Below are 15,376 nucleotides of genomic sequence, written 5' to 3'. Positions count from 1 at the left end.
GTGGTTGCGTGTCGTGTTGTATTAAAGTTTATCATGTGGTTGCGTGTCGTGTTGTATTAAAGTTCATCATGTGGTTGCGTGTCGTGTTGTATTAAAGTTCATCATGTTGTTGCGTGTCGTGTTGTATTAAAGTTCATCATGTGGTTGCGTGTCGTGTTGTATTAAAGTTCATCGTGTGGTTGCGTGTCGTGTTGTATTAAAGTTTATCATGTGGTTGCGTGTCGTGTTGTATTAAAGTTCATCGTGTGGTTGCGTGTCGTGTTGTATTAAAGTTTATCGTGTGGTTGCGTGTCGTGTTGTATTAAAGTTTATCGTGTGGTTGCGTGTCGTGTTGTATTAAAGTTATCGTGTTGTTGCGTGTCGTGTTGTATTAAAGTTTATCGAGTGGTTGCGTGTCGTGTTGTATTAAAGTTTATCGTGTTGCATCGTGTCGTGTTGTATTAAAGTTTATCGTGTGGTTGCGTGTCGTGTTGTATTAAAGTTTATCGTGTTGCATCGTGTCGTGTTGTATTAAAGTTTATCGTGTGGTTGCGTGTCGTGTTGTATTAAAGTTCATCGTGTGGTTGCGTGTCGTGTTGTATTAAAGTTTATCATGTGGTTGCGTGTCGTGTTGTATTAAAGTTTATCGTGTGGTTGCGTGTCGTGTTGTATTAAAGTTTATCGTGTGGTTGCGTGTCGTGTTGTATTAAAGTTTATCGTGTGGTTGCGTGTCGTGTTGTATTAAAGTTTATCGTGTTGCATCGTGTCGTGTTGCATTAAAGTTTATCGTGTTGTTGCATGTCGTGTTGTATTAAAGTTTATCATGTTGTTGCGTGTCGTGTTGTATTAAAGTTTATCGTGTGGTTGCATGTCGTGTTGTATTAAAGTTCATCGTGTTGTTGCGTGTCGTGTTGTATTAAAGTTTATCATGTTGCATCGTGTCGTGTTGTATTAAAGTTTATCATGTTGTTGCGTGTCGTGTTGTATTAAAGTTTATCGTGTGGTTGCGTGTCGTGTTGTATTAAAGTTTATCGTGTGGTTGCGTGTCGTGTTGTATTAAAGTTTATCGTGTGGTTGCGTGTCGTGTTGTATTAAAGTTTATCGTGTGGTTGCGTGTCGTGTTGTATTAAAGTTTATCGTGTGGTTGCGTGTCGTGTTGTATTAAAGTTTATCGTGTTGTTGCGTGTCGTGTTGTATTAAAGTTCATCGTGTGGTTGCGTGTCGTGTTGTATTAAAGTTTATCGTGTGGTTGCGTGTCGTGTTGTATTAAAGTTTATCATGTTGCATCGTGTCGTGTTGTATTAAAGTTTATCGTGTTGCAGCGTGTCGTGTTGTATTAAAGTTTATCGTGTTGTTGCGTGTCGTGTTGTATTAAAGTTTATCGTGTGGTTGCGTGTCGTGTTGTATTAAAGTTTATCGTGTTGCAGCGTGTCGTGTTGTATTAAAGTTTATCGTGTTGTTGCGTGTCGTGTTGTATTAAAGTTTATCGTGTGGTTGCGTGTCGTGTTGTATTAAAGTTTATCATGTTGCAGCGTGTCGTGTTGTATTAAAGTTTATCGTGTGGTTGCGTGTCGTGTTGTATTAAAGTTTATCATGTTGCATCATGTTGTGTTGTATTAAAGTTTATCGTGTTGCATCGTGTCGTGTTGTATTAAAGTTCATCGTGTGGTTGCGTGTCGTGTTGTATTAAAGTTCATCGTGTGGTTGCGTGTCGTGTCATATTTTAGTAAGGCAGATTGGTCATTGGTTAAACCAAGCGGCAACCTCCGGTCTAAAAATATGAGTCAATGCTGAAGTGTTAAAAGCTGCAGTTCATCGAGGATCCACTAGAGGCTGGCTCCAGAAGTACCGGAAGTCACATACACATGAATGGGGAAAAGCTGATCTTTGCAGCATTAATAAACATGTTTACAGCCTGGTACAAAAGATGAGTGTAGTCTGAATCGCTCGTTTCTCGATGTCCTCTCACTGTGAGGGGGGGGGAATTTTTTTCTAATTCAGTAATTTAGAAGATATTGAGATTATGAGTCTTCCAATGAGAGGCACAGCTGCCTGTGGGAAAACTGTAGCTGTTAGCTAGGAGGCTAAAACTCGCCGCCGATTGGCTTCAAAACAGCTCTTCAGAAACAGATGGGTGATGTCACGGATACTACGTCCATATTTTATACAGTCTATGGTTAAACACTACAAAGCGTGACTCCCCCGGTTGCTCTCCTCCTCTGTTGTTGTTTCTTTTTTTAATTTCACTATCTCTTTGTTTCATGAGTTTGAAGTCGGGTGACGTGAGAACAAGTGTAGAGTGGATTTTAGACGAAGGGTGGGATGAACAAATACCAGACTGTCATGTAGGACACTGGAATAAACGACAACAAATCTCCTTACGTCACGCCACATATAACATCTCTAACATCAGATCACTAACTTACTCATGATCAGTTTCACACATCTCTCTCATGTTTGTCTGATCCTGTTATAGACTTTAGGTTTGAGCATTAGTTGCCCACAGATACAAGAGTCAAACATAAAGCTGTATTTCTATCGTATTCAGGTTGTTCTTCTTCCATTTAAGATTTGACCTGTAGTTTTCATCGATGAGTCAGGTGTTGTTTTGCTGTGAATAAAACATTTTGGATTATAAACAGTCTTTGCTGTTTGAATCAAAGTGAAGTAAAGAGTGTCCTTCAGCAGTTACTCTTAACACCCACATCTCTGACTCAGAAACCACGCTCTCTCATCAGCAGCATCCAGGTTCAGAGCAGGGTTCAGATCAGCCTCCAGGTTCCTCCTCGTTTCCTTATGAGCATCAATCAGGGATCAAAACATGGAACAGGTGATTACTGGGCTGACATCTTTTTTTATTCTGTTTCATTTCAGACAAATCAAGAGTAGCCCGTCAGAGCTGACAGATCCTCAGTCAGAAACCAGAGAGGAGAATTATAGAACCGCCAATCATGTCAACACCCACGCTGACATCCTGCCTTCCTCAACAGCTCCTGTTTTATAATGGAGGTAAGACGTTTATGTTAACCGCCTGGTACTTTGAATTCCCCCTTTCAGACCCTCTAAACAGACTGTGTAGTACATTTTTACACAACCTAAATATTGTGTAACTCACATTTCACCAAAAGTGCGTCTGAGTTTTCCACATGTAAAAGAAGTCCTGCACAAAATGACTTGTCTTGAGTAAATGTCAAAGACGACAGCATCCGAATACAGATTTTTAAAATCCATTTAACATTTATTGAGCTATTTCAGTCTCTGACACAGCTTCAAAACAACAGATGAATTAGTCTTCCACCAGGACAGGTCACCACTCTCCATTGTCCCCCGTGTCGAGAGCTGTTGTTGTTTTTCTTCTCTTTAAAACACCAAAAATTAAAAGCATCTGAGTCACTGCAGTTACACAAGAACCACAAACAACCTGGAGCAGAGACAGAAGCACGACGTCTGATGACGCACAGGATATTTATCATTTATTTACAATTTACAATAAAATACATGTTTGAACGACATACTGGAGTACAGAGTTACAGCGGATCAACATCTTTACAGCAGCGACAGAGAGACTCTCTAGAGAGGCTTAATGAGTGAAGCTGAAGCATTACAGAGTCCAAACATGTCAAAGATATTCACAGGGTTCATTTCACTCCAATTAAACATATTAAATCACAATATAGGACATTAAATTCTCTATCTTTATACACTCCTTCCACATAATAACCATCATAGTGTCTGCTGATTAAGTACATTTAAAAAAGCTTACAATCATTTCATCAGGACTGTACAAACTATCACATCTGAGAACATTTACAGACTACAGACATCACTGATGATCCAAAGCTGGTGTGCATTTACAGATCACTGTTTCATACATGTGTAGTGTTTTATATTCTTTTATTGACAGTAACCTCCCGGGTTAGTCTCAGTGAGCTGGTCTCAGTGAGCTGGTCTCAGTGAGCTGGTCTCAGTGAGCTGGTCTCAGTGAGCTGGTCTCAGTGAGCTGGTCTCAGTGAGCTGGTCTCAGTGAGCTGGTCTCAGTGAGCTGGTCTCAGTGAGCTGGTCTCAGTGAGCTGGTCTCAGTGAGCCGGTCTCAGTGAGCCGGTCTCAGTGAGCCTGGTCTCAGTGAGCCTGGTCTCAGTGAGCCTGGTCTCAGTGAGCCTGGTCTCAGTGAGCCTGGTCTCAGTGAGCCTGGTCTCAGTGAGCCTGGTCTCAGTGAGCCTGGTCTCAGTGAGCCTGGTCTCAGTGAGCCTGGTCTCAGTGAGCCTGGTCTCAGTGAGCCTGGTCTCAGTGAGCCTGGTCTCAGTGAGCCTGGTCTCAGTGAGCCTGGTCTCAGTGAGCCTGGTCTCAGTGAGCCTGGTCTCAGTGAGCCTGGTCTCAGTGAGCGTAACTGTGTTTGGAAAACAAATCAGAATATTTAAACTTGTTTAGTTTGGAGTTAACTTTTCTGTATTGTACTGATTCGCTGATCAAGTGATAATAAAACTAGTTATAAGTACCTTTAAAAATGCTGTGACAGTGCATTGAGATATTCGTGTGCATGCATGCAGTGCAGCATATTTAAAGCGCATTATTTACACAGTTTAATGCAGTGATTTTCAACCACTGTGCCGTGTGAGACAGTGTGCCGTGACAGATCGTCAGGTGAGCCTTTGGACATTTTCCAATTTCACTTAATTAGTCCAAAAAATATGATTCATATTCTGCAAATCATTTCCCATGTAGTGTGTCTGAGCCTGCAGTGTAGTGACTGGTGGAGTAATTCAATACTCAACCATGTACTGACCTGCACTGCCCCCCCACTGGGTGACAATATAGCACACTAATGACTGTGTTAATTTAAGAAAATAGAATTGTAGAGGTGTGTGTGACAAGACGAAGGCGTACAACAGCGATGGATAAATATTCAGAATTCTAACCCGGATGAAGAGTGTAATTTGGGCGGTGGAAAGCCATTGTAAATGAGATGCTTCACCCTGACGCAGTTAAAGAAGTAGCCAAAGTCCCTCTCTCAGATAAATAGGTTCATGAATTGAGAGACTAAATGTGTCATTTTGTAACACTTTTGGTGTTAATGTGCCTTGGCTGATAAAAGGTTGAAAAACACTGCAGCAATGACCGTATATAAACATGGACGACGCACTTTGATTGCCTCCATTGTAAAAACAAACAAAGCCAAAATGCTGATGCAACAGGCGTTAGCATAATGTGCTGGTGACATATGTTGGAGCTGAGGCATGCAGAGCTGCAGGATGTGACATAATGTGACGTTTAACTTCTGAATGAGATGTCAAAGATTCTTCAGGTCGGCTCAGATTTACTGCAGAACAGATTCTGAAGTTGAATGAAGACACTATGAGCTGTTTGGGGCGGCTGTGGCTCAGTGGGTAGAGTCGGTCGTCTCTCAATTGAAAGGTTGGCGGTTCTATCCCAGCTCCGGCGGTCACATGCCGAAGTGTCCTTGAGCAAGACACTGAACTGATCCCTCTGTTGTTCAGAGGTGTGCGAATGTGAACGAATGAGATTAGCTAACACTGATGGTCCCTTACTGTAGCAGCCTCTACCATCAGTGAGTGAATGGGTATGAATGGGTGAATGTGGCGAGTAGTGTTAAAGTGCTTTGAGTGGACAGAAAGAATAGAAAAGCACTTTATAAGTACAAGTCCATTTACCATTTACCATTTCATTTTCTCGTGCCTTTCCCCTTTTTATGATGCTAATCCAGAAACAAACACCACACTGTCAATCATGTTTCACACATTTCTCAGAAGCATGAACACTTGGATATAAATCAGCATGATGAAAATTAACTTCAATGATAGAAACAAGCAGCAACCTCCCATCTAAAAATATGAGTCTAATGCAGAAGTGTTAAAAGCTGCAGTTCATGGAGTGTCCACTAGAGGCAGGCTGCAGAAACACCAGAAACCACATACACACCAATTCAAAGAGACGATCTTTACAGCAGAAATAAACATGTTTACAGTCTGGTTCAAAAGACAAGTGGAGTCTGGATAGATCATTTCTCGATCGGCACACACTGTGAGGGGGGGTGAATCAAGATATTAACATTATGAGTCTTCCAATGAGAGGCACAGCTGACTTGATTGACAGGCGGGAACACTGTAGCTGTTGGCGAGGAGGCTCAAAGCCCGCCTCTTTATGTTACAATCGCTTGACAGCAGCAATATGGCCGCCGACGATCGGCCTCAAAACAAAGCTTCAGAAACAGATGGGTGACGTCACGGATACTATGTCCATTATTTACACAGGCTATGGTCACATGTGTAGGTGGCGGCCTCTAGTGGATGCATTTGGTACTAGTGGAGAAAAAGCAGACATCAGGCAACGCAGTTTAAGAGTGATTAAATCCATTACTAAACAGACTGAGGTACTACAACTTTGAAGTGATGTCCATAACATTACCTCATGTACTGTTCCTACGTACGTACAATTTCTACCTACGTAACTGAACTGAAGGAGCTAGTGTTATCATTTTATCACAACAGCCACAGTCTTTAACTTTACCAAGTAGTGTTAGTGGCTAAACCTTTACAAACTGTGATGGATAAACTAAATCAAGAATGTTTTCTCCAGCATGTACGAGAAAGAGGTAACACCGTCCGTTCGTAGGTTCCAACAGGAAGCTCTCCTGTTCCTTATCTGAATAAAAGATGGCCGACTTAACGTTTCTCTGAGGTATCAAACATGTCTAAAAATGAATTTAGGAAACTAGCAGCAACAGAATTGAAAGATTAAAGATTCAATCCCTTCATTCCACGCATTTTATGATTTTATCTACGACTGACCCAGACTGGAACCCGTCCAACTGACCCAGACTTCAGCAGATCCGGTCTGACCCCTGTAGCGCCACAGTTTATGAGACTTAGGACACACATGTTGACGTATGAGAGCCAGTAGTTTCCTCATGTGGCACATAATGAATCCCATGTTGACAGATGCTCATTTTCATCTGTTATCATGGATCTGAAGAGTTAAATTACAGCACAGATTACAATCAGAGCCATCATGCTAATAGCTTCAGTTACAGTGACTGGATCTGTTTTGACTCTGTCCGATCTGGCAGACTGAGGAGAGTTATTCAAAGTCTTTATTTTAAAGGTCATGAGAACATAAACAAACCAACACCAGAAGAAGAAGTAAACGTTCCCCTCCGGATCAGACCAAAGAAAACAAAGTGTAGGTGTGACCGCGCCCTCCGATGAGATCATACCTCCCCTCTCTGCTTCACATCAGCAGATTAAGACCGGCTCATGTGTTTTGTGTCCTCTCAGATCCACCTCAGCAAACAGAGACGGCGTGGTCCGGGGGTCATGATGCAGACGGGCAGGGTTTCGGGGTAGGATTGAGGTCTCTGAAGGGCTCAGAGAGACGCGGACCCTGCAGGCGAGACAGCAGCGTGGTTCGCCGGATGCTGCTGTCCGAGTCCTGGTGGGTGAACTTGTTTCTGAGAGGACGGCAGCACGGCATGCTGCTGGCGAAGTCCGAGAGGAGGTGCCCGCTGAATATCATGTAGATCCACGGGTTGCAGCAGCTGTTGAGGCTGGCGAGCAGAGCGGAGAGCGTCACGGCCGCGTTTTCAGAGTCTGCAGAGGGAAACAAAAACACCGAGTTATCAGGCACGCTCGGAGATGTCAACAGCTCATCTGAGCTGTTTACTTTTTCTCTTTAGGGAGTTTCTCTGTGTGTTGGAGTTTCTGACCCCGTGCCTGTTACATGTTTATTCAGACCCAGTTTGAACCTCAGGTTTTATTCTCTCTGGGTTTACATTGAAGACTTACGCAACAAAGATCTTATCCTGTTTCTGAGAGAAGCTGCTGGAGGACAATTCTTGAAAATATCTTTACCCTGCTAATATAAAAAATATAGGTTTATATAAGTGTTGTAGTCACGACCACGCTAACTGAGACCAAGACCAGAGACTGAGACAAGTCCAAGACCACCACTGAAAAATCATCAGGAGAGTTAACAAAATAAAAGACCTCTTTTTTCTTTTTGTAAATATTCAAGAAATACATAAAGACATTAAATTGCATAAAATCTGTTTCTACAACTTGCATTGATTTTAATAATGTCTAACCCTAACCCCCCCACTAAACATTTATTTCCCTCCATCCTGAGAATATTCGTGCACACGAATCTTAGTCTTTCTGCACGGTTTATAATAATGATCTACTTTTATGTCCTTTTTCATGTCATGTATAAAACTCTTGTTCTGCCTTCAGCTGTAATCTTTCCACATTCATGATAAATGCATTTCTTTAAACACATTTCAAACATGTGGACTTTGTTAGTTCTTGTATTTCTGCAGAACTTGGAAAGCTGCAGCTGATTACGAGTGCTGGATGTTTCATTGATCGTAGTTTCGTATGACATAACTTAATTTACTTTAGTATCAGAAAATCTAATCCAGACTGACACATTTCTTTGCTCCATGGTACAGCTGTGAAAAAGTGACTTTAATTTTGATATACTGGGATCTTTTGAGTTTGATGACAGACTTGTGTTTAAGTCAAGGGTGCATCTCACTCGGCTGGAAGTGAAGCTTCCAACAAAGCGTCTGCCCCCTGGTGGCTGGCTGCAGTATAGGTCCAAAACTCTGTCTCCTCCATGCATGTGAATGGGGCTGCAGTCAAACTTTAAAAAATAAATACATGTGGTGTGAATGTTTCTCCCTCCGTATACTGTGGTGATATGTACTTAATGTTTCACTGTTTTGTGTTCAAGGCCTCTTTTTCCTGAACACTTTCTTCTTCGTTGGTTATTAGAGGTTAAAAAACGGGGTTTTACTTCCTGTTTACTTTGATTGACAGCCGCCGTAGAGAGAAACTCTGTAGGATCTTGTGACGCTACGCTGTAGGGCGGAGCTCGTTACCGTGGCAACATATAAATTACCATGGCAACCACAGAAATTCTGTGGCTTTGCAGACTCTTGCTGCGCCCTGGAGTGGGATTTTTTGGCTTCAGAACCGTACAACGGGAGGAGGCGGAGCAACGCTGTCCATTTTTATTTACAGTCTATGGTTTACATAATCCGCCATTACGACTGTCAGAGGAGAGAGAGAGAGAGAGCTTAGATCAGTTAGTAGCATGCACTGTCCTGATTATACATCAACCGAGGTTCTGACCCCGCTGACGCCTCCTTTCGGTCTACTTGGATTTGTCAACAGCTCCAACAATCTACACCAGTTTTTGGTTTGCACGTAACTTCTTGTAGTTTCAGAAATCAAGCTTGGTAGCAGATGAGTTTGTGAACATCTCTACACACAGTCTCTCTTCCTCTCATTTCCATGCACTCCTTCACTTTGGGAGGATTGTGTCTGTAACCAGGGGAAACTATAAAGAGGCATTTTCCTTCTACTCTCAGTGATGGTCTTGATTTAACATCCAGAGGCCGTCCAGTCTGAAACCAAAACAAGACTGAGTAGAAATGGTTTTGTTCCCAATCCTGAGACCCTAAAGGAGTGTTCTTGAGACCAAGACTGATTACAGACTTGGCTACACAAGATAAGCTACAAGCTAGGTCTCAGACAAAGACGTAGATTCTGGTTCCTGCCAGTTAAACAAACTTTCAGTTAGTTTTCTCCAACTTTAGCATTTCAATGCTTTGAACTGCAAACTTGGAAAAGCATGGTGTTAATAAATCAGATAATTGTGAGCTCTGTTAGAAACGATTATAATAAATTGGGTCTAATGAGTCTTCCATCCATCATCATGGTCCGGGATCAGAGACCCACCCAGAGAGACTGGTTGAATTTGAATTCCTCTCTCAGAAAGTAAAGTTTTTCAGCTCTGACAGCCGCTCTTCATGTTTGGATGAAAGCGTCTGGTGCTGAATTTCAAAGTGATCCTTTTGGACTGTTTTGAATCCAGAGAGAGAAGACGGGCTCGGGGTTCCTGTGAAATGTATTCCTGTCAGGTTCAAAGACGACTCGGAGCAGCACTTGGACTCTCACGGGTCAGAAAACTCTCTCTGGTTGGGAAATTGAAATTCTTCAGTTGAGTGAGCGACTCTTTCAGGATGAGTGAGGCCGGTTTGAATTGACTCTGAGGCTGCTGAGTAATATCCTCATCTCCATCATATGAAAATGACGCTACACTGACTGCTTATTTATCTCTGGAGGATTTATCCCCGTCTGTAATCACCTGAAGTACTCTCTTTAGTCCAGTTTGACTTCCTAACTTTACTAAACCTCTCACTCTGTGAAGCACTTAAAGTCCCGGCGGTTCTGTTTCAGAGATACGTGAAGATTTATTGTTAATACATTCATCATTTGATGGTTTTCCTGACCTCTGGTTTAAATGTCTCTCTGGTAAAACTTTGTTAATCATCTGACTTTCATCGAACACCATCTTCTGGTCCAGTATTTCAACCAGCCACAAAACCAACGGCATCTTAAAAAGTAAACCAGGACGGTAAAACAAGGCTTTCATAGCATCTTGTAAACCTCATGAACTCATGTTAGCATTGACTGTATTGACAGTTAGCGGGCAGAAGACGTCTGAGGAAAACGATGGCAAACACAACTCCTGCTATTTTCATATTTTTGGTTGTAATAACAACATTTCTAGATTTCAGCTCAACGTACAAGTTTGAAAATCTTCTAAAGTATTATTACGAACCTTCTTCGTGACCTCTAGTGACCTCTAGTGGCTGAAGTTATTGTACTTTATGATTTAGCTTTATTGTAGTTCCCTATTAAGAGAAGTGAAATCTGCATAAGGCACAGATGAAGATAGAGAAACAATTTAAGCAAACATGAGCCTTTCACATATTTGTTCTGATGCTGGAACCTCGCCTGAGAACTTAAAGTCAACGATGAGTTATTATTTTGATTTACAGACGACGGTAGATTTGTGTGACTTTAGATCCTTAAAGCTACAGTGTTGAGTGTTTAGCTAGTTATCAAACAGATTGAAGTTAATGGTACTGTCTCTATGAGCTACTAAAGTAAATCATAACTTCAGCATTAAGATGAAATATTTCTGTAATGTTTTTTATTTCTGAAGCTGCTGCTTAGGTTAGGTTAGGTTAGGACAGGTTCCAGTTGTAGTGACTTTTTCTCCCCTTTTCAGTGGCAAGGATTTTCACTGAGTCATGCATTTGTCTTTCAAGGTAAAAAGCATTGATATTTCAAATAAAATAAACAGAAATAACAAGTACTACTCTGTCCACAGGGGGCGCTAAAGTCAACACTTATCAGAAGTTTCACAGGAGCTTACACATTGTCACATTTTTCTTTACCTTATTTTTAAAAACATATTTAAACTTACATAGCTAATGACACTTAACTCAACACACTATTCCTAAATCTGAGCCAGAAGTCTGGTGCTTGAAACTTTCCAAACTGCAGAGATTTCAAAGCCTTTATTATATTTGTATCCAACATGCCTGTCACAGGTCCTCTTTACGGTCACATCTGTCTTCATATAATCATTTAATCTGCTCTGTCTCTTAGGGATGATGACTTAGTGGAAACTCTCCTTGATAAAACATGTGAAAATGTGCATACTGTTAAAAAATTACATTAAAGGTCCAGTGGGGGACTTTTGGTTTGTGATCTTTGGCGCCCCCCTGTGGACAAAGTGGAACCTCTTATTTCTGTGTTGATCTCATCCTGTACATGAGCAATGAAAAATATCACCCTGCTTTCTTTTAACTGATTCATTGTGAATCTTTGCCATCTTTGTGAGTTTCCTAATCTGACACCTACCAGGCGGCAGAGGTTAGGAGCTTTAATATTTCATATAGAAGCATCAATGTTAAGTTCAGTCTGTTTTAAACCCAGTTTAAAATCCTCACAGGAGCTTTAACCTTTTTCACATCAGTGCTGATTTTCATTTGAAGCTGGAACTAATCCCAAAAGATTTGTGTCTCTGCCTCATCCTGCTCAAGACATCAGGTTCATAATAACAGATCATATATTATTATAAGCATAACAGTCTCTGATCCATAGTGACATTCATGTAGTTTCTTTATATAACTTTCTTGCTGTTATATCTCTTGAGTTGGTTCTGACCTCAATCAGCTGTCTGTGTCTGTGTGAAGAAATCCCCATCGTGTCTTTGTGCTCAGAAGTGGATGAAACATAAAATCATTAATCCGCCTCACAGGACTTGAAAAGTGGGTTTTGATTTTAAGACCTTTTAGTGATCTTTGCTCTTTCCTCTTGATAGTCTGGCCTCTTCAAATGAGTGAACTGAAGAACAGAGGTGGAAGCAAAGCTCTGAATGGTTGAAGTGCTGCAGCTGAAGTATGTGTGTGTTTCGTGTGGCTGTAAAACATTTCCAACAGTGTATCAGACTCAAAGACAAAGGTAGAGGTTGTTAGGAGGACTGGAGCAGACACATTAAGGAGTTTTATTACCATACAAGCCAGATTAAATCTCTATGTGTGCCGTACTGGAGTCATTACATGTAAGCTCCTCCAGATGATCTAGTTTTAATGAATATGTTATATTAAAGGTGACATATCATGCAAAATGGACTTTGTAATGGTTCTCTAAAGTCAAAGACTCCATTCTGTCCCTGTTCTGATTTCTCCACCTTTCTGTAAATGTGTGCTGAAACCAGCCGTTTCAGTTTTCAGTGTTTTTCATACGTCACAACGCCATCCGGTCTGTAACAGGAAGTCAGAGCTCGGAGCTTGTTCAGCCCATAGACTGTATAAAATACAACTCAACCCCTCCTCCGTTTTTCATTCCCTGCACACATGTGTGCTAACAAGGAGCTTAGGAGGGAGGCATGCTAGTTGTAGGCTGTCTTAATAAACACAAAGGTCGCTTTGACTCCCCACGTCTGCAGATTTGAAGATCTAGTGGATGATTTTTATTTATCATGGATAAGTGCTAGCGCTAGTTAGCATAGCCACATAGCTACATGTTGGTAGCTGTGTACCAAGACACACGTCGACATGCTGACAAATAAAACAACAAGAAACACTAAATCTGTGACCAATGGTTCAGAAAGGTCCTGCTGCAGGCGCCTCTCCGTCAGGATCAGATTCTGGATCAGATTCAGAGGGTTGAAGTAACGCGGGTCTGTGAGCAGCCGTGTATATTCAGCCAACATGGAAACATTAGATCAACGTGCTGGACAGCCGAGGCCACACCCACTTCCTGAGGGGGCGTGGTCAGAGAGCTCATTCTCATTTAAAGGCACAGACACAGAAAACAGCCTGTTCTGAGCAGGGCTGAAGAAGAGGGGTTTACAGGCAGACCAGAATCTGATTTATAAGAGTTTTTATGAGCATAAACTTTAAAGACATGTTTTGGGGACCTCTTAGACCAGGGGTGTCCACACTTTATTCAAAGAGGGACACATTTGATGTTGTCAGAATACCTCAGGGCCAGTGGCTCCTACTGAGACTTAGGAATCATAAAAGTTAAATACTAAATCTCTATTTGATAACAATCATTTTAAATTCTTTCTCAATAAATCAGTAACTAGGTAGTCCTCAGTTCTCCACAAGCCATGTAAACATTAGAAAACTTTATCTTCTTCTGGAGGAAAATGTTTTTCATTCGGGTCGGGTAATGTGGGAAAAATATTGTCTCATTATTTTCTATGGCAGGATCAGGATCTGGATTCATCACACATCTTTTTCATGTTGTTTTTTAGTCTTTTCTGACCAGCAGACAACATTTTAAGAACTAAATAATTATTTTCCTGCATTCTGAACATTTTTTTACGCACCAAATTTTACCTTTTCTGTACAATTTCATAATTTTGATCTTGTCTTGTGTCCCCTTTTGTGTCTTCTGAGCTTTTAGTGTTCATCAAGAACATTTTCACATCATGATAAAAACATTAATTTGAAAACCGGTCTACTTTAAGAGGTCGCTTGAAAGAAACTGTAAATGAACAGATGATTCAGGAGGTGATTAATATCTGTGCTATAAATAACACATTTTAAGATGGAAGCTTGGGGCCATAAATAAATGGACCCTGGGCCACGATTGGCCCCCGGGCCGCACTTTGGACATGCCTGTCTTAGACCAATATATGTTGATGAAGAAGAGCAGAATATGTCACCTTTAAGGAGTTTTATTCCCATACACCCCAGATTAAATCTCTAATGTGTGCCTTCATGGAGTCTTTACGCGGTCAGCTGCTCCAGATGATCTAGTTTTAGTGGATAAGGTATTTTAGCTTCAGAGTCAGACCCTTACCGTCCCAGGAGAAGTTCTCATCCCACACAGACCACATCTGGACCGTGAAGAAAGGCGCCCAGCAGACCACGTAGGCCAACACGATCACGAAGGTCATCTTCACCGTGCGTAATTTGGCGCGTGAGATTGTGCTGACGCTGCTCACGGAGTTCCTGCCTAGGATCCCGGACTTACTGGCCTCAGCCACGGCGCTGACCCCCATGCTCTTCCTCCTGGTCTTATACTTCAGGTTCTTCCAGATGGTGTGGCAGATCAGTCCGTAACAGAACACGAGCACGGCCACGGGCACGAGGAAGATCCCGAGTGTGATCCAGGTGATGTAGGCGCGGACCCCCCACGGCTCCACGAAGTGGCCCCAGCAGTCGTAGACCTCCGAGCCGGGGTGCACCTCGCTCAGGGAGAAGATGAAGTACTGCGGGGTGCTGAGGACCAGACTGCACAGCCACGTGGACCCGATCATGATGTGCGCGCGCTGGGTGGGCTGATGGAGGGTCTGCAGGGGGTGGCAGATCGCGATGTAGCGGTCCAGAGTCATCATCACCATCATGTAGGTGGAGGCGAACATCCCCAAGACCTGCAGGTGCTTCACGATCCGGCACAGGGGGTCCGGGCCGTTGAAGCGGAACGTGATCTCCCAGCAGAGCTGAGGCAGGACCTGGAAGAAGGCCACGACCAGGTCCGCGAGGCTCAGGTGCTTCATGAACAGGTGCATCCGGGACAGCTTGCGCCGGGTCCGGGACATGGCCAGCAGCACGCTCACGTTCCCGACCACCGCCGCGAGGAAGGCCAGACTCAGGACCGTGATCTCGATCTTTGCCACCTCCTCGTTCCGACCAAACCGGTCTGAGGGGTCCCCCTTCACGCTCAGGTTCCCGGTCCCGAGCTGCTGCACCGTGGAGTTGGACTCCTCGGTGCAGTTTCTGCCCCCCGTGAGGTTACAGGAGGTCTCCCAGGGGAACAGCATGGTGGCTGTGCGTAAAACCCCCAGACTACTCCAACATGGGGGACAACCTCACCTCATGGAACATTGATGCACGAAGAAGAAGAAGAAGAAGAAGAAGAAGAAGAAGAAGAAGAAGAAGAAGAAGAAGAAGAAGAAGGAGAAGGAGAAGAAGAAGAAGAAGAAGGAGGAGGAATAATAAATCAGAAACAGTAAATCCAGTTAGTCTTCCTCTCCTGACGCACAGCTGCTCCTGGTTCAGTTCTGA

The 15,376-nt window shown here is 42.7% G+C and overlaps 1 protein-coding gene and 1 long non-coding RNA gene across 2 annotated transcripts in view; one reads left to right on the top strand and one right to left on the bottom strand.

The window, feature by feature from the left end:
* The window catches only part of LOC117804696, a 26,443-nt gene extending 18,169 nt beyond the window's left edge, over positions 1 to 8,274 (top strand). Inside the window, exons 5-6 of the long non-coding RNA XR_004629224.1 lie at positions 2,854 to 2,988; positions 7,272 to 8,274. This is a non-coding gene — a long non-coding RNA (uncharacterized LOC117804696). The remainder of the gene's footprint in view (positions 1 to 2,853; positions 2,989 to 7,271) is intronic.
* On the bottom strand, positions 3,191 to 15,376 carry LOC117804694 (arg8-vasotocin receptor-like). Its single transcript, XM_034673011.1, has 2 exons — positions 14,169 to 15,376; positions 3,191 to 7,583 (listed from the first exon to the last, which is right to left on the bottom strand). Exons 1-2 carry the CDS (start codon positions 15,130 to 15,132, stop codon positions 7,309 to 7,311), a joined length of 1,239 nt encoding a protein of 412 aa, XP_034528902.1. The 5' UTR covers positions 15,133 to 15,376; the 3' UTR covers positions 3,191 to 7,308.

Source organism: Notolabrus celidotus, chromosome 21 (genome assembly GCF_009762535.1).
Source record: "Notolabrus celidotus isolate fNotCel1 chromosome 21, fNotCel1.pri, whole genome shotgun sequence".
NCBI classification, from domain to species: domain Eukaryota; kingdom Metazoa; phylum Chordata; class Actinopteri; order Labriformes; family Labridae; genus Notolabrus; species Notolabrus celidotus.
This window is presented reverse-complemented; position numbering and strand designations above follow the sequence as displayed.

Coding starts and splice junctions, on each gene's coding strand:
- LOC117804694 (XM_034673011.1), bottom strand. CDS start 15,132: ATGCTGTTCCCCTGGGAGACCTCCTGTAACCTCACGGGGGGCAGAAAC. Junction 7,584..14,168: donor TGAGAACTTCTCCTGGGACG/GTAAGGGTCTGA, acceptor TTCCCTCTGCAG/ACTCTGAAAACGCGGCCGTG.